Genomic DNA, 19,013 nt, shown 5'->3' with positions numbered 1-19,013 from the left:
TGCTCATTACCTGTGGGAACATGTCGAGGAGGTACGCAATCATCTCCAGTGCTGATTCCCTCCCAGTTTCATACTCATACCTGTGAAGAAATAAAGGATTAACCGTTAGGGATGAGTTAATCCTCCTATTAAGTTGTTAACAATTTGCAAGAACAACCAATTCCAGAAACACACGTTGATAGGGATCTTTCTACAACAGCTACCAGACGTGGCCTGATACTTTGGACAAGAGAAGCAGCAGGACCATCAGCTCTGTCTCTCGGAGAACGAGCACAGGGACACAAAYAGGCCACAAAGGACAAAGCAGGCCACAGCCACCCTGAGTCAGCACAGCCATGCTGTCCTGGGGAACTTGATGAACTACTGTCACCATGACCAAGGGAGGGGTAAAGCTCAGGGGGCTGGAGGCACAACGCTTCTGCTGAATTGGACAGTTATCTCAACTCTGCTTGCAACTGCACTTGAGACACTGCCACGGGATAGCAGTCACAGAAATGCACCTTTCTTTATTCCTCCTGGATTTTCCAGATCACTGGTCCACAATCAGTAGAGGTGGTTAACCACTAAGCAAGCAACAGAAGCTTTGTTTACAAACTSATAAATAACAAAACTAGCTGTGAAAGAGGGAGAAGAAAAAGGATTTGCTTTATCAAATAGCCTGCCCTCGAAGAAGGGCAGTGTTTTACAAGTAGGAAAATGAAGACTTCAGCCACACCCTCTGCTCATCACAAAGAGACCTTTGGCACACTACAGTCATATTTAAAAAAACAAGGTCCTGTTCTCACAGAGATCTCAGGAATACAAACTCACTCCAGCTGTGCAAGCATGAAATCCARTTTGGGTTTCAGTTTGTCACCAAGGGGGTAGTCCAGAATGTATTTTAAGTAAATCTGGAAAGAAAAAACCAAAAATACAGAGAAGAGTTAAAAGAAACACTCAGGTAAGCTTGTAAAAAGGTTATGAAGAAAATTTTTCATGGAGCAACAAGCTTGTGAGTATCATCCCTTTCATCCCATTCCTATTACACAAAGGGTCAACAACTACTCCCAAGCTCTGTGTCTGGAACAGGATCAGTTTTTAAAGTACTGCTGTGATTTGCACAGGCATCTGTGAAGAGAGATTCTCCATCCTTCAACTATGAAAGCTGCATTTAGTGCAGTTCCTACTGCACCTGTATCTCAATGCTTAAGACAAAGTAACCATTTCTGTCTTTTGATTGGTTTTACTTTGGAAAGAATGAGGAAGTAGAGGGAAGTAATCATAGATTTGTGGCAAATTCTCTTAACCTGGGTTTCAAAAAAGAGCAAGGCGTAGTTACATAGGCCTAAAAGCCTCCACAGGAGGGACCATGTCACTGCTGCTGAGCAGCTCTCCACCTGCACTTGGCACTGGTGAGGCTGCACCTCAAGTACTGTGTTTAGTTTTGGGCTCCTCACACAAGGAAGACATTGAGGTGCTGGAGCATATCTGAGGAGTAGCAATGAAGCTGGAGAGGGGTCTGGAGCACAAGTCTCATGAGGAGCAGCTGRTGGAGCTCAGGTTGTTTGGCCTGGAGAAAAGGAGGATCAGGGGAGACCTTACTGCTCYCTACAACTGCCTGAAAGGAGGCTGTAGCCAAGTGCGGGTCACTTCTCCCAAGTGACAGGACAAAAGAAAATGGACTCAAGTTATGCCAGGGGAAGTTTAGATTGGATATTAGGAAAAATCCTTCACTGAACCACCTTCAGGTGGTAAAGCACTGGAGCAGGCTGCCCTGGGAAGTGGTGGACTATTTAAAACTGTTTGGAGTTATTTAAAAGAAGTATAGATGGGCCAGTTGGAGACATGGCTTAGTGGTGGACTGGGCAGTGCTCAGTTAAGGGTTAGACTTGATGATCTTGAAGGTCTTTTCCAACCTAAACAATTTTACGGTTCTATGAAGCCAAGCCACAGCCCCACTACAGGCAAGGACACTGTGATTCTGCCATACACCAGTCACAAGAACTAAAGCCTGATAACAAGGGGAATAAAGATCAGTAAAGAAGGGGAAATGGAGTTCAGGGTTCAGCAGGGCTAAGACACACATCTGTGAGAGCTGGGATGACCACACAAAGCTTTCTAGCCTGTTAGACAGCTGTAAATGAAATGAGAGACTCTTCATTCTACCAACCTGCCTGCACTGGACTCGCACTGCCTCACTCTGTCCTGTGATGGCCAACTGGGCAACCTTCTGCATCACATCATCAATTTCAGGGACAATCAGCTTCCTGGATAAAATAGCCTGAAAAATGTGAAAGCACAGCCGCTCACATGGCATTTTAACACTGATTTTTTCACACACAGAGCAACTGACAGGGAAAAAAAAATAAAAGGATGGCTTACACACCCACTTCTTTTAGGCAACACAGAATACCTGGTCTAATGATCAGAGATGTTGATTCTTTAGCAAAAACATACTCAGATCCAAACACACCCTCATATGCATRTGCATAAAACAGCCTCCCAAACATTTTAAACAGTGACTATAAATCAAACACTAAAGCTTTGCTGATATCTCCCCTTATAACAGAGCGCCTTAACAGCATTCTGTAGCTTGTTCCTCATGTGAGAATGTACAGCCTTTCACCAGGAAGCAGAATCACTGCTATTCCAGTGGCTCACAGAACCCCCATGACTTCTGGACAGAAATACCTTGAGAAGGCCAAAGGCAGTGGCTTGCCGTGATGAATCATAAATGTCTTCTTCAGCAAAGCCAAGCAACACTTGAAGCTGTTTGCTTGTTATCTGACTCTTTGCATTCTTCACAAGTATAGTTACACACTACAAAATTAAATTGCACATTGTCAAAACACATGTAGTACCAAAACTGAAAGTCCGTACTACAGTCTGCCTTGATTTATTCCACTTCAGCTTGAAAAGACAAACTGCTGCTCCAGAACATGTGGCCAATATTATTCTCATCACATTTGACTTTCAGATGGCAATTCTGAGACAGAAACTAAACACAAGTGAATTGCTCCCTTCCCATGTCTCRCTTCAGCTACCCTGATTTACTCCAATGAATCATGTTAAAAGCAAGCCATTCAATTACAAAGCTAATGCCTCTCATAAGATAGGGTGGAACAAGACACTACAATAATGAAGAAAGAAGGCAAACATGCTTCTATAAAGACATTTCTTCAGATCCAAGCTGTACATTTTGGGGAGTAACTTTCTTTAAGTTTGTATTTAGCAAAGGATCAGCATGGCCACATATTCCTCACTAGCTTGAGATCTCCAGAATATCTCTCCAAGGACAGCTGCAGGAGTGATCTGTAGCTGAATGAGTCTTATGCTARAAGGTTAATCCTAAAGCAGAAACGAAAAAGCTGGGTCTGACTTACTTTGAAACAACTCACAACCAGGTGGAAATTCTGGCCTTTGGCTATTCCTGTCTTGGCAAACTCTTTCAGCAACAGGAAAAGCTGCTTGATCAGTGACTCCATATTTGTAGTGATAGAAGGCAAAGGGAACTTCAAAATCCATTGCAAGCACTGAAGCACRCCAGTTACTACCTGGGAAAAAGAGTCAAAGGACAGGATGTAGGTACAGTCACACTGAGAGAGCTCTTTCTCACTTTTTTACAGACACGATCAGGTATCTACGATGTGGTAAAAGGCAATTAGCTAACAAACCTAACCTCCTTCMAACCATTCATAGGAAATACAAAGGGCTTCTCAGATCTAAAAGCATAATCTGTCACTCCAGTGTTCTGTAACTTTGATTTTACTAGGTAAGGACATTAACACAGCCCTGTTTCAGCAGATGGCAAGAATTCTTTCTGAAGCAGAGCTGCCTTCAAGATGCAGAAAGCCCTGCTCCAAGTATCTGATAGGGTATGAGGTATGCCTTCCACTCCTGGGAAACTCAAAGTTCAACAGATTCCCTAGGCTCACTCAAACCAAAAGCTGTTCCAAAAAGTGGCTGCCTACGGCGCTAGGAATAAAGACACTGGAGTTGGATCAAAAGAAACCACAGTTGTGACAACACTGCTCCCATCAGCTACAGGATCTCATGAACATCCTCACAGATGCACCTGCAATATGGAGCAGAGCATTCAATCCTCCATCAACCACAAGCCTTCTTCCCTCTTGGGATTACATATCCTCAAACAACTTAATCTGCACAGCTATTAAATCATGATTGAAAAACAGGTGGCTTTCTCTTCTCTTGCAAGCCAACTGCACAATGACATTTGTGGGCAAGACTCTTCTTAGAGCAGACAGAACAGACAGAACAGCTCAGAACCATACCTTGACATCCATAGATTTCAGGCAGCCTAAAAGCAGCTGAACRAAAGGGTCTAACATTTCCAAAGCGTGTTCCTCAGAAGAATTTACTTTAGACCTCTTCAGGCTCATGTGCAGTAGCTGCCACAGAAAAATCAGGATATTCATCTCAAAAGTCAGGCTGGAACTCAAATGAGTCAAGTAAAGTCCCACCACTGTATCAGGTTATAGTAGAATTTATGCCATATCCCACCCAAATATTTCAACGGGCTAAGCACTTTTTATAGCTCTCTATAAACTGGAGTTACGCTATGCAAGATGAATTTAAGACTAATGGCTGTGCTACTAAAACACCATAAAGGAATATTTTCCTTTGAACATTCTTAACAAAAATTTTGAATGCAAGGTTTTGTCTCTGAGGGAATCCTTACCCGAAGTCCTGAATCAACCAGGATATATGTGTTAGTCCTGCTGCTGACACGTGCTTTCTGCCCTCCTCTTGTGGGAGTGGGCTGGAGCAGCAGGCAGCTCTCGGGCTGCAGCCGAGGATCTGGAGGAGGGGTAACTTTTTTCCTGAAAAGCAAAGTATGTATGGCAAAGGAGAATATTCAGATATCAACACCCTCCACAATCATCTTGCTCTATTGGGAGTAAAAAGAGCTGAATTGTGCTCAGCTGCTTCCCACACAGCAAGCAGAAGCAGGTCACACATGGACCACAATTAAATGAAATGGATTTGAAAGCAGCACAACAGAAGGGACTCACAGACTTGAGAACAATGCCACTATTCCAGAGATAACAAATACACAGTTATTTGTATAACATCCTCAATTTTTTCTGCTTGGTGGACAGACCAACTTAGAAAGTTCCTTCAAGCAAATACACTTCCTGCCACTGCCCACTGCTCTTTATTTACTGATCTTCATTTACTGATATTTACTTCAGTTACTGATGGCTTACAAACACTGCTCCAAGGAGTCTGCAAACAGCTGTCAGATCCTAGAGAAAGCGAGTCTATGTAATGGGAAATGCACCATCTCTGAGCAGTGACACCACCAGATGGAAGGAAAATCTGATGGTTCTCCCCATCTTCTGCACCAGCAGCMAAGCGCTAAGTGAAAGCCCATGTTTCTTCTTGTTCCTGGCCCCATGGAAATGTTTGCAGCCTGCCTGCAAACACTGCCCCTTGTCCCTTCATCCTAACATCCAAATGCATATTATCAACTCATCAGACAGTGAAATAGCCTTGCTGAAGATTCTGAGCACTTGCAAGAGTAGACTCCCATARGTTCAACAAATGCTAATTCCCATTACTAAGTTTTCTCCTTGCCTTCTGACTGCCAAAATAATTCAGTAACATTGAAAACAAAAGGGGAATGAAAGCAAGGAAACTCTCATGCATTTAAACAGTAGGATTTTAGAATTGCCATTTCTGCAAGCAAACCTCCCAACCAATAACAAAACATCTGAACAACATCCTAGAACTCACTTGGCCTTCTCTGTTAGYAGAGGCAAATTTTCACTGATGAGACCGTGACTGAGGAGGAGGAGTGATTCTGCATTCATGTCTGAGTTGAAGATGAGTCCTGCCATGATGTGACGCAGTGCCTCATGCACCTTCCGGACTATCTTCAAGCTTGTAGTGCTCTCCAGAGTCTGCAAAGGTACAACCAYGAGAATTTAAGAGGGCAGCATCATGGCAACGATCTGTTATCTGTATTTAGAAATCATGGGAAAAACTACAGCAATTTCTCTCTCATCACATGCTGTCATAGTCCCCAGCTCTTTATGTAAACAGCATCTCATTGCCTCCGCTCTGCACCAACACCCCCCACTTCCTCTCCAGCCTCTTATCAGTCTCCAGCCAGTTCACCTATTGCCACCAGGATGTCTAAAAGCCAATGAGCAAACCAGGGCACTATTTCTGTGTGAGCTTGCACTCTGCTAAAAAATCTGCATCTTTGAAAAGRCAATTATTGCACATGGACAGGACCCTGAATACATTTTGTTGCAATTTCCTTCATGCACAAGAGATTAAATCACAGAGTAGCTTTGCAGGACTGAAGCTCCAGAATAAACAAGATTGGGCAGAGGGAGAGTGCATGGAGAACTCCAAAGTGGGATGTGTCCTTTCTAGAAGCAGTTAAAAGCTTCCCAGAATGCCACTCCCTGCCCTGAACATCAATAGTAAAGTCTCATCTTATGGTTGCAAACTGCTTTCCCAAAGGAAAATGGGAAGCCAAAGCAGGATTCCATAGGTGATTTCAAAGTAGCCACCTAGAGGTTCTAGAATCATCTTGCAGAATCCAGAGTTCCCCAAGTTAAGACATATTCTGGCTGACTTTTCTTACCTCTTTCAATGGCAGAATAAGTTTYGTCACCTGACCCCTTCCTATGAACTTTCCAAGAATTTCATAGGAATCGTAACTCTTGTTTTTGCGTGCTTCCATGATCTTGGAGACAATTCCCTTCACTTCCTTCTCTTCAGCTACATTTCCAAACAACTCTTGGTTGAAAATCTTAGGAAAACATGCAAGAGAAGTGAATAAAAGAAAGCAGGTTGCTCCAGTAGCAACAGCACAACACTGTTTTCCCCCGTTCACAGAAAAAAACATGTTTTTTTTCTATCRTTCCTTTGTCAACATGGAACATCCCAGTTAAAGTACACCAGATGCGAACACTGTTCTCACACCCTCTGTGATGTTGTGGTACAAGGAATGGGACTCCAGTCAGACCAAGACATCCCAATATATCCCATCTGTGTGGTCAGCTGAGTTCCTGGGCTCTGTGGACTGCACTGCATAGATGTCTGCTGACTTACTCAGCCATTTAGAATACAGGAAAACATAGATTAGGTGTCTTAATTTTGAATCCATTCCCTCTCAGGATGGAGGGCTCAGCATGCAGCCCCAGAGATCCCTGACTTTTCTCTTTTCTTGACTCTCCTCTACAAGTGGTCTACTGATGCCTCAGTATAAAACAGTCTCCTTCCCGGGCAATACACACACAACTTGCTTTGCCACCAAGTCAGRGAGAAACTACACAAAACCTTTCCCTCCCAGAATCTATCCCAAGCACTTCATGATGTTCTTTCTTTCAATCTTGAATAGCTTTTACCTCAATTAGGATATCTAAGCAGTGGTCCAAGTCACCAACACTAAGCCTGGTAGTAAGGCCCTTCAATAACAGGTTCACAGTGAAAGTCAGMACATGAAGCTAGAGAAAAAGAGAACAGATTATGTTTTCAAATGTCCACACTGACCTCTTTAATAACACTGGATGGGGACACTCTCATAGCAGAGACAGCACAAGTCACACACTGCACTTGAGCTCTCATTACAGGAAAAAAATCCCTGGGAGGATATGAATTCATGTAGCAACAGCAGGAAAAGGATACCTGTCCCTCCAGCACTGACAAAAGGGCTGGAATCTCCTCTTTCCCCAGTGCTCTTACTGGCCTATTTAGGCTGCTGTATTTGGTGCTCTAACTGTTACAACAGCTAGAAGCTYAGGCTGTTCCACTGTGGTAATTCACAAGAAAAATAATTCTTAACCCAAACCAAGGAGAGAGTAAATAAATTAATAGTCAGAGCCTTGGCTCTGGATTTAGGAAGCAAGACTTCAATTAGCATTACGACATACTGTCTGCAGTCTCTGTGGCAACTCCCCTCAGATACTGCTTAGCCCTCATGACCTTACTGGAAAGATTTCCTCTAATCTTACTGGAACCAGAAATGTGTCCTTCCCCTCCATATCTCTTCATTAGGAAAATTACTTAGATTCTAAGTTCTTGGAGGGTGCAGACCCTCAGCTGATAGTTAGCATAACGAAGACTGATGTAGGCATTAGCAACAGTATTTATTTGCATTATACCGAGCTATTCTATCAGTGCAAAATAATTTCAGTAGCAACTTCCCTTTGGATTCTCTCCCTAAACACATTAAAAAAGCCTACAGAGAGCAGAAGAGGAAGAAATTCCACATTACCTGGTACCCATGGATGAGTGCAGACCGCATCTCCTTTAAGATGTACAGAAGGTACCGTACTCCCAACACTTCCATGATTTTAATGAGGGTGTTACGGGCAATGTCCCGTATTTCCTGAAATCTGTTTCTCAAAAACGTGCAGACTTTCAGCAGGATGCTAGAACCAAAGACAGAAAGCTTTGTTCATCTCCACACAGAGCACAACTAATTACACTGCTAACTAAGGAGGCTGCTTKCCAGGCCTGTTTCACCACAGCTGTACTCACAGCCAGCCTCACAGAGACATTTTATTAGTGATATTTTACTGATTGTCCTTTCTTTCTGTACATTATTCTTTCCCCAGCACAACCATCCCTGCTGCTGTACCATGATTCACAGCTCTGCTCTTAGGTAAGGATTTACAGAAGTCAAATGCTGACAGAGGTGAATGTCACTAGGAAAAGGAGTTTCCTAAAGTTAAGGTCTGTTATAGGATGTCCTTCTTGACTTTTGTCTTGTATGTAACCCCTGTTTGAGAAAGGTGGCTGCACTTGTTCCCAGCACAATGAACGTTTAAAGAGCTCTATTGGGATTTACCTTGGCAGATTAGCTTCCATCACTTCTTGGGGAAGACACTGCATCATCCTCACCATTGCAAAAGCTAATGGAACACGAACTACCTCATCATCATTCACAACGTTGGATTTCACAAGCTTGTGCTCCTCGTCTCTTTTAACCTTTTTAAGAGAGCAAGAGACAATGCATTTTTAATATGCTTTTYCTCAGCAAATCATAAAAGAGGCCAGTAAGGCAGGCTGCTATCCTCTGGTGACTGCAGGAAAACCCCAGACAGCAGAAGGACAGGTGCAATAAATCCCAGTGCTTTCAATACAGAATCTAGGCTGGTACTAGCAAGTGACTGAGAAGTCTTCAATGGATTGCACCAAGTGAATCATTTCACTTGTGTAATTTGAGACWATTTTCAGCAGGGAGCAAAGACACCACACCCATACTGACCAGAGGGTCTGTCAGTAATCTTCAGGACTCAGCAAAGAGCATAAAGCCTATTTTGTGCTTTCAGATGGCCTCTCAGTTGCATCTATTTTTTTAAAATATGTTGCATTTTCAGTGGCTCTGAAGTAGTATACCAATCTTTAAAGTAGAAGCACAAACCTACAAAAGACCTTTCAAATGTCAGCTCCTCACCTTTGCAACAATACACCTATGCAATTTAGGCAAGATGTTGACTGTAACTGTTTCATGAATGTGTTTGATCAGACACTCCAGCTCCTCTTTATTTCTGGGTAAGAATGAAACAGGTTTCATCACTTGTTCAGCATTTTCAGATGGCTTAGCTGCTTGCTCAGACTCTGCTGGCTTCTCAGAGAGATTCTTCCCATTCTTTTCTTCAACTTCCTCCTCTTCCCCTTCACTCTGCTCCAGCTCCATGGCTTCTTCAGCCTCCACCACTGGGTCAAGATCCATGGCAGCAGCTTCTGTCAAGTAATTGCCAAAAGTACAGGTAAATACAGGAAAACAGCCCTTAACTGAGACTCTCGTGACTGCTTGGTTCTACACAAAGTTCCTACCTATCACTAGTGACAGCACATCACCAATAAGCAGAAGATTGCTCCTACTTGTAAAGAAGCTTTGGCTTGCTGGTTGCTGATAAACCACTCCTCAGGGCCAGATTTAAAGCAAAGTGTCTGAACTCTGTGGTCAGCTTAGCAAAGGTCAATGTACTTGAACTGCAGAGAACTGCCATTCACTTACAATTGAGGATTTCACAAGGCAAGAGCCACTGACAAGCACAGCTGTGAGATATCCTCCTCCTTCCCCCACAAGTCCCAACATAGGTAACCACAATGGTGAAGAAGCTGAAGATACAACATCTTCCCATGAAATGGAGAGGGAAGCAAGGTGAGGACATGCAGCACCTTYCTCAGGCTGCAGATTACTGTGAGAGCAGCCAACATCAAGGACAAAAATCTCAGGTGTGTCAGCAGCCACATGGCTGGCTGCAGACCTTGAGAGCTGCAAGGCTGAGCTGTTCTGGCTTACAGATGCCTGGGATGGAGTGGAAATGTGGAGATGATTCCCTCCACCTCTCCTAACCTTGTCAACACACAGGAGGAAAGTYTGCACCACTCCTGAGAATACAAGTCAAAAATAGCTTCCAGCATGCACATTTTAAAAAGATGGGAGTAGCTGACCTCAAGAGTAAAACACAAAACTTTGATTAGCTGCACTTTGAGCAGTTTGAAGCAGTGATTCTACACGTAGGCATAAAAAGCTCACCTTGGTTCTCAATGGTCACAAGCTGCTTTTCAAGTGTTTTATGGTCAAAGTGAAAGGCTTCCAGCACTGTCTGTAATAAGCTGCAGAAGGAAAACACGAAGAAAGATCAGCCCTTTGCACAAAAGGAAGAGGATGCATATACAAACACAAGAGAAAARTCTTATAAGCACTTTCTGGAAAACATCAGATTTAGCGACACTGCATTGTAAGGAGGTTTATCCTGAAAAAACCCAGAAAATAATAACTAGTTACTTCTTAGCTACATGCATTTTGTGACCTAGCTCACTGTGAAACCTCACAGAGAGTGGTACTGGAGCAATGGGCGTGCCCCAGGARCAGGGACAGCCTGACAGAAGCAGAAGCCTCTAATGCTGCCATGCACTCAGTGTGACATAGTGTAAGAAAGTAATGACCTGCTAAAACTTCAGAGCTGCAGGCAGCAAGGCCATGCCCACCTTTACCTGCCTAAGCCCACCTCAAAGTCAGCAATCTCTCATCTCAAAGAAGAGCCTAAAATCCATGTGAGGCTCCTCAAAACACTGAATTTTGCCTTAGCAGTCTTGGGAGAAACCCAGAGTAACATTGCTTACAGTACCCACCTGACTCCCAGCTTTGTACCAATCTGTCCTGTTTGCAAGACATGGATGAAATGCTTTAAGTGGTACAAATATGCTGACCATGAAAGATGTCGGCAGACAGCTCCAACAACTTCAACTGAGGCTGTTACCATATTTTCATGCTGCTCAAAAGAGAGAAATTCAGTTACTGTTAGCATTCATGACGGTTGTGTGTCTAAAGCATCCTCTACTCAAGGCAGCAAGAGACAGAATAACAGCTGTCTAGTGGGGATGTTTGGGATTCAGCATTTTTAGATCCCCTCYTGAGCACCMATTAAAAAAAGAAAAAAAGAAATCACAGCCCAGCAAGCAGATCTCCAGACCCACTTCCTCCAAATATTTCTGCACACATTTAACTTTTCTCACATACTTAAATTTATGAGCTCACTTGTGTTAAGAACTAAGAACCAGTCAAGGKATCCAACTACAGACACATGGCACCCTGCTGGGCTATGCTGAGCAACTATAAATACACATTGTTAACCCATCTAAGATGTGAAATAAAATGTGTCTGTTTCTTCATCAAAGTTTCAATCAATGCAATTTACTGCCCTCTGGTCAAAGAGTGACTTACTAGGGGCTCAGTCTGTATTGCTGCAGGGGCTGGGTCCTGTGCCTGAGCTCTAATTGTTTCAGCTTCAGAAGAATATTTATGACATCAAGCAAATTAGGCATTTACTTGCTTTGATAGAAGCAGGTCTGCTGTTCTCCTGATGCAAGGAACTATAYAAGTGTGAAACCTTGCTTTTCAAATTCACAGGTAGAAAGTCTACCCACTCTGACATTACAAGTAATTTCTTTGCATATTATTTTCAATAAAATGTATGGAAGGTGACTTAACAAAATGACCCCTTCAAATTTTAACTACAAAGCTGCTATTGATTTCAGATGTTTTGAACCAATTTCTGCAGTTTCCCTCTAAATCCAGAGAAAGCAGTATTATTTCCCACTTCCATTACTAGGTACAGTCTATATTCCACAAAGTCTACCGCCAAAAAGTAACTAATCTCACAACTGAACAGGAAGAGAGCAGTTTGGAAGTAGAGAGGAAAAAATAAGAAGCTGATTACAAAAAAATGAAGACAAATACACTCCCAAGTGAAAAACTAAAACAAAACARAAACCACTAACCCAAATATTTAAGAGGTCAACCTTCAAGAAACAGGGCAAGTTCAGCAGATATGGGACTGGGCCCAGACTGCACCTGCACTTTCCAAACCCTCTTTCTGCCACCAAAACCAGCACAGTACTTTTGTCTGCAATGGAAATGCTCACTCCACAAACATATCAGCCTTCTAGGGTGGTTAGCGTTTCAAGGAAACAGCATATAAGAAAGGCGAAAATAGTCAAGTGGGTGCATTCAATTAAAAGAGCCTACCTTAAGCATTTTTTCACTAAAAATGGCAGTTGTAGCATATGGCATGATGTAGTTCTGGAGCGATTTAGAAGACAGTACAAGCTTTTCTTCAGTGAGCTGCTTCGCCAGTTTCCTCAGAGCTCGTGCCCTCCTGTGGATCTGAGTCAAACATGGAAAACAGCAAATGAGGTGGAGCACAAGAGAGCGCCTTCATCCAGCAGTTCTGAAATCGTCTTAAGTAATGGCATAAACTTATCATGGTTGTTACCAAGGCATGCCTTTTTCAGTAAATCTCTGGGCTTTCACCAGCCTTTTGCTTCAACAGACATTCCAACTCAATCGCATTGTGAATTCACAGTCATAAGGCTGTGGTATCTTCAGGTACAAGACAAGGGAAGCAACTGCAAACAGCAGTTGCTGCAATAAGATGCAAAGACCAGAGAAAATGACAAGTTAAAAACTTAAGACTCTGCGTATAACTACAGATACAGCTAAGATTCTCAGATTATATCTCTGAGAGTAGAAGAAATGTTGTATTTTCATACTGCAAGAAAAACCAGGAGACCAGGCTTTGTGCAACTTTTATATGGCAAAGGTCTGTGAATGGGAAGGGGCTGCAGAGCATCCAGATTGAGAGTAGCAGGGAACAGTGAGAAAAGACAGACACCCATTCCCTGCCTGTGTCAGAAAGATCTTCAGGATAATGTTGATGACTGTGGGCTACCATAAAACCAAGGAATTTCTAGATAGAAACATGACTTTGATTCCTAGTCACTCCTGAGATGCCCACATCCCTCATTTTTGTAATGGTATCTAAGACAAAGGTGCAATTTCTCTGCAGGCAACACACAGATGCTTCGCACAGTATGCCCCCATAGTAAGATGCTTTTGCTTGCATGGACAAAGAGGCACTAAGAAATACCTGCTGCCTTTTACCTGCATGTGTTTCATGTTCTCAAAGAAGTCCATGTCAGGATCATGGCGATTGGTCAACTGAACCAAATCCTGGAATTCGGAATTTGCTGGAAAGGTCTGAATGAGGCAGGAAAGCAGTGATGTGTAGTCCTGCTGRATGCTCTGCAAACAGCAAGCGGTGAATGTTAAATACCCCTTGGAGAAGCTGCTACACAACCCTCAGAACAGCAATGCTGTAATTTACAAGTATTCCAGGCAAATATGTCCCAATTTTTGGTAACAAATGCACCTATTACAGACTGCATATAAATTGAAGCCTCCCCTCCAAAGAACGAGTTACAAGGAAGAAAAGCTGAACAATGGCAAAGAAACACAAGACAGCTAAGTTCTAGATTTTTTAGAATTTTATAAGGTTTCAAATGAAGGGTAAGTTAATAGTGGGTGCCTGGGGAACCTGAACTTCTTATGCAAGTAGGGGACTTTGAGAACTCACTGAAAAAATGTCTCATTACCCTAGTGTCCTGGAGATAGCTGGTGTGATCAGACACCACTGCCTTACCTCAGTCTTACTCTTCAGACCCCTCCTCACAGATTCCAGGAGAGTGTGTTGGATTAGCTCCTTGTACTGATCTTCTGTGTGGTTGATTTCTGCCAGTCGGTGGATGAGACTGGTCAAGCAAAGGCTTGCATTGTCACTAAGAGCCATATCCCCGAGCTGAATGGATGAAGAAACGGCACCACATGAGTCTGGGTATGACACCTTTTTCTCCACAAAAGYCTGGACAGAACAGTACCACTGGACACAACATAACGAGGTCTGTACAGACTCAGAAACTCTTGAGAGCTTTCCTATAGAAGTTCTAATCCCAAATTTATGCCCACCCTTCCCATCAGGAAAAATATTTTTAGATTTACCAGCAGGACCACACAACCAGAACATGCTACACCAAATAGAAAATCAGCCTTTCAAGCCTGTATTGTGCCTTTTATACAGTACAAATGACCAAAGAGTTCCAGGGCTCACTGACAGAAAGTTGTGCTGTACTGTATTTTCCCTTCTGAGGACACAGATTAAAGAAAAAGCTAACAGACAAAACTTTTAAAAGGTGCTTGTAAGAATATCTGAATATACTTTCTGAATGTTACATGGTGCCAAAAAACAGCCAGTGGAAGTAAGTTAAAAGCCAGATTMATCATGGACAAATGATGCACAAAGCAAGAGAAAGAATATTCAGCCAACCTGGATGGTATAGAAGCAGTTGTGCATAACAGGGATGAGGAAGTCAGTATCCACAGTTTGCATTTCCTTGATGTGAGCTGTGATTGACTGAAATGCTGACAGACGCACATCGAAGTCGATATCATCCAGATGTCGTTGATCAAAGGCATTCAGCTAAGACAGAGTAAAAAGTTGTTAATGAAAAATGAAAGAAACAAGATCATAAATATTGGGAGAAAAAGGGAGCAAAGAAACTGTGCATACCTTAACAACATCAGTAATATACTTCAACTGACTATCCAAGTCAGATAAAGTCTAAAAAGAAACATAAAAAATCCAGTTCAGTCTTATAGTTGTTAAAAATTTGGATAACTTAAGACTTTACCACTTCAGGGAAAAAAAAAAAAAAATAGCAACAGCATTAGTCTTTCTCCGGTTACAATCTTCTTAAGAGCCTTTCTTCTGTAGGTTGGAGGATGTGTGTTTTAAGTTCCTAGGTTTCTAAATATCTACACAGAATGTTTCCTGGGCTTTCCTGCTAAGAATAAATTATGTAAKTCTCTTCAAAGAAATACGAACAGCCTACTACGAACTGTGAGAGAAGAATACAAATATAAATAATCTTCAGGATACTGAAATCTGTTCTTATTCATCAACATACAGGATTTGTTACAGATGAAGTGTTTTATTTAGCTTCTCTTACAGTAAAGATCCCTGATGAGGCTGTAAGCCAAAACTTTTACAAATCTTTGCATAGCTCATTAATTTCTATCATATAGAACTCTGTTACTTTCACTTAACAAAGTAGATTAAAAAGGTTTTCAAAGTCATGGACAAAGATAAATACTGCTATTACTTTGTTCTCGATCACTTAGAACAAGTTAAAAAAAAGCACARAAAGATATAGAAATGCAATACCTGAAATACCAAGCACAACTTATTTCGAGACAGCTTATTCTGGATGACAGAAAACAGCTTTGCCAGGGGTTTGAGAAAGCTTGTAGGGTTTGAGCAATGCTTCAACAAGTTCTGCACTGTCTCCAGAATGTCAATTTGTGTACCCTGAAAGAGACAGATAATTCAATAAATACTGAAACCTCACAAGATTAATTTCCTCATTTCCTTGGGAAATATTTCAAGACACGAAGTGAACATTGCTGTATTTCATTCAGATTAGAGATACTGAATGAGAACAAAGAATTAGGACACAATGCAATCATCAAATCTCTCAGAAGTACTTGCAACCTTTCAATTAGAAATAAGCACAGTGTTAAGAGAAGACTGTCAGCACKATAAAGACTTCTTTTATTTGTCTTTCCTCACATGATTCTTAAGATCAGGAGAACTAACAGAGCTTTATAAAGTAGTCTTTCTTGAATGTGTGAGATGAACATTAACAGCACCATATACTTCACAGAATGGGTCAGGTTAGAAGGGACCACAGGGGGTCGTATGGTCCAAGCTCCCTGCTCAGACAGGGTCATCCCAGAGCACATGGCACAGGATTGCATCCTGTGCAGTTCTTGAATATCTCCAGTGAGGCAGACTTCACAGCCTCTCTGGGCAATCCATTCCAGTGCATGGTCACTTCACAATAAAGTGGCTCATGCATGATCTCCCTCAACAGAAATCACATGTGGTCCCCTAATAATTCACGGATTTACAATCCTAAAATAGTACTGTATAAGGTTTGCCTTTGCTTTTCTTGTTGCAGCAAACGAATGTAGAACTGCCCACTAAAYCACGTGTACTACATATTCAACCATATGTATTCATATTGCTGTCCAGATGCTGGGGGTTTGGATTTGGGGTGCATAAAATCCACAGTGAAGAAAATACAACTATTTCAAACAGTGTAAGAAATCTGGTGGATTGACTACAGCAGCAAAGGTAAAGGCTGGATTTTAAATTCTGCAGACYTTCCACATGAAAAGGGGGAACAGAGCTGGTCTGGCACTGGCACCTCTGGGTAAGTAGTGCACATCAGCATGCAGTGGCATYGTGTTCTGAGCAGACTACAAACATGAAGATGACTTCAAATCAATAATGAAAAATTGCATGTAATCAATAAGACTTTAAACTGTATCTTAAACAAATATACTTTATTAAAAGAAAAACATATGTTTAATAGGGGGAGGTAATAATTTTTATTTACCTGCTCCATGTTAGTCTGATAAAGGAAAGGGAGGAGAAGGCTCACAAGCACTGAATTCTGACTCTTCTCTTGTATAAATTTGCTGATCCTGTACAATTGGAACAAAGTAATTTACCCTTTTATGTCATTTCAATCACCAGTATAGAGCAAAGAAGATCTACGTCAAGATCTACGTCAGCACAATTTTCCAGAGCTTTGTCAGTCTACCCAAGCTAACAGAGCATACCTACTAAATTCACTGTGCCAGCCCAAGTATTCAGTTCCACATGACTGCAGGCATTTCTGTACCTTTTCCTACTCCCAAGAGACACTGGGTTTGAGTACCAGCAACAAAACCAGCTAGAATCAATTTCTGAAAACTTATCACCTGAGTCACCAGCAMCTAGCAAGGTCAATGGCAGGTGCATGTATTTACAACTGATGTAAATTTAAATAGTTTGAGACATAATGTTTTTTAATTTGGAACCTATTACAATAAGCATCTTTCTTCCTCCCTCCTTCAGCTTTTTAACTGTTTTGAGCTSTAAGAAACACTTACTTGGAAAGTATACTCAGCTCTTTGCTGACTTGAGCTCTATACTTCTTCTTTTTCACCTTCTCCACGTTTAACATTGTTTTGCTGAAGTACTGAAGTATGGCAGGAACATGAGGCAGGACCAACCGGCAACCGAGGCTGAGGGGCTCTGTAAGAGATACAACAGTCAGCAACACCCASGAAACACTGCTGCAAGAAACAGAAGGGAGATCCAACCCTACACAACCAAAGGGGAAATTAAGACAAACAAGGCTTCATCAGTAGAAGAATAAATAAATGGGAGCTGTGACTGTGCAGGGCAGCTGGTGGCTGGGAACAAGCACCAGCACCTGCTGACACCAAGTGTTACATGTCTGAGATGTGATYAAAAAAAAGCATGCACCACTCTCCTCACAGATTTCAGCAGCAGCCCTTGTAACTGTAGGCTTATCAGAAGGTATCAAGGACACTCCTCAATAGTAGTAGTATCTCCTAAAATGAATGGAACATTTGTAGATGTGGTTTTCTTTATTCTACCACAAACCTCTTGTGTAAAATCAAACCTGCCATAACAAGGGCACATGCTTCTATCCACTAGCTGTGAGTGCTGCAGGTGAAAGATGTCACCTCAGCATCAGACACAGCACACTATTGATCCTGTCTACTAACTCTCAAAGACAACAGGTCTTTCTTGTCTGGGAGCACAGACTAAATAGCAAAGTGATGCATGATCACGTGCACACAGGAAGGGGGTCTTTATATCACATGTGGTGTTACGTGCAGAGTCAAGTCAGCAATGCAGTTCTTGTATCAGTCAAAGCTTCACAGAACGATCAGGTCAACAACACATATTCCCTCTTCATAAAGAATCTCTCCATGCTCAGAACCCTGACACTCAAATGTGGATCTCATCAGACATCAAAAAGCAGGGCTTTACAGTTCTTGAGCACAACAAGACAAATTTGTACATTGTGATATTTTCATCTCTGCCGGAAGGTCTTCTTCCCCAAGTACTCTTAACCTCACCATAATTTAACCCCTCCATCCAAAGCACCCAACAGGTCTCTCAGAAGTCTCAGGCAGGCATACCTTCTGTCACRTCTCCAGGGACCATGACAACACAGTCAGTCACGCTCAAACTGGAAACCTGTTCTGTGGGTTCAAAATCTGGGCTGTTGAGAAGGCTGTCAGCTAGGTCCATCACAAGACTGGATGTGGCCTCAGACAGGTTCTTCGCTGACAGCACAGCAAACACATTTGACAGAATATCACTCTCTGGGTGATCTGGCCGCTGTTTCGCCAGCAAAGGGAAATACCTGAGAAAAAGATTATAAAAAGGTTCACTGAAAATTAGGTTCAGAATTTTCAGCTTATAATTCTTTTCTGCAAGAAGTCAACAACGATTGTCTTCAACCAAGCAAAAAGTGCAAAAACTACAGAACAACAGTATMATGAAAAATAGAACGAATGGAGGTTGAGAGGTTATCAAGCCCCTTTTCTTGCTTCAAAATAGCATCATCTAAACCTAATCCTTTCTCCACAGCCTAAGTCTCCTCTTAGTCTGCTCCTAACCTCGTGATCCAATACCATTTTTAACAGAAGTTTCTATATAASGTCTTCATGCCTACAAATAAGGTATCTTAAAATAAACACCTTTCAGCAAAGGAAAGGCAGTGAGTCTGTGGAAGAGTAAAAACCACTCAAGATAGTGGAGTTGGAACTTCTC

The 19,013-nt window shown here is 42.1% G+C and overlaps 1 protein-coding gene across 1 annotated transcript in view; it reads right to left on the bottom strand.

Moving 5' to 3' along the window:
• UTP20 (UTP20 small subunit processome component) overlaps positions 1-19,013 on the bottom strand; it is a 64,815-nt gene that overhangs the window by 8,665 nt on the left and 37,137 nt on the right. The window contains exons 30-53 of the mRNA XM_057386152.1: positions 18,377-18,603; positions 17,312-17,456; positions 16,774-16,861; positions 15,537-15,680; positions 14,883-14,933; positions 14,640-14,792; positions 13,959-14,114; positions 13,421-13,561; positions 12,506-12,643; positions 11,110-11,249; positions 10,511-10,590; positions 9,419-9,708; positions 8,810-8,949; positions 8,234-8,390; positions 7,365-7,463; positions 6,599-6,766; positions 5,737-5,903; positions 4,679-4,820; positions 4,272-4,388; positions 3,363-3,533; positions 2,671-2,799; positions 2,150-2,260; positions 811-890; positions 11-80 (exon numbers count right to left, since the gene is read on the bottom strand). Coding sequence (XP_057242135.1) covers positions 11-80; positions 811-890; positions 2,150-2,260; positions 2,671-2,799; positions 3,363-3,533; positions 4,272-4,388; positions 4,679-4,820; positions 5,737-5,903; positions 6,599-6,766; positions 7,365-7,463; positions 8,234-8,390; positions 8,810-8,949; positions 9,419-9,708; positions 10,511-10,590; positions 11,110-11,249; positions 12,506-12,643; positions 13,421-13,561; positions 13,959-14,114; positions 14,640-14,792; positions 14,883-14,933; positions 15,537-15,680; positions 16,774-16,861; positions 17,312-17,456; positions 18,377-18,603 — 3,304 coding nt within the window. The remainder of the gene's footprint in view (positions 1-10; positions 81-810; positions 891-2,149; positions 2,261-2,670; positions 2,800-3,362; positions 3,534-4,271; positions 4,389-4,678; positions 4,821-5,736; positions 5,904-6,598; positions 6,767-7,364; positions 7,464-8,233; positions 8,391-8,809; positions 8,950-9,418; positions 9,709-10,510; positions 10,591-11,109; positions 11,250-12,505; positions 12,644-13,420; positions 13,562-13,958; positions 14,115-14,639; positions 14,793-14,882; positions 14,934-15,536; positions 15,681-16,773; positions 16,862-17,311; positions 17,457-18,376; positions 18,604-19,013) is intronic.

This window comes from Malurus melanocephalus, unplaced genomic scaffold, assembly GCF_030028575.1.
Source record: "Malurus melanocephalus ecotype Western Australia unplaced genomic scaffold, MMel_1.1 scaffold_16, whole genome shotgun sequence".
Lineage (NCBI taxonomy): Eukaryota > Metazoa > Chordata > Aves > Passeriformes > Maluridae > Malurus > Malurus melanocephalus.
Note: the sequence above shows the minus strand (reverse complement) of the source record. Positions and strands in the feature narration are given on the sequence as shown.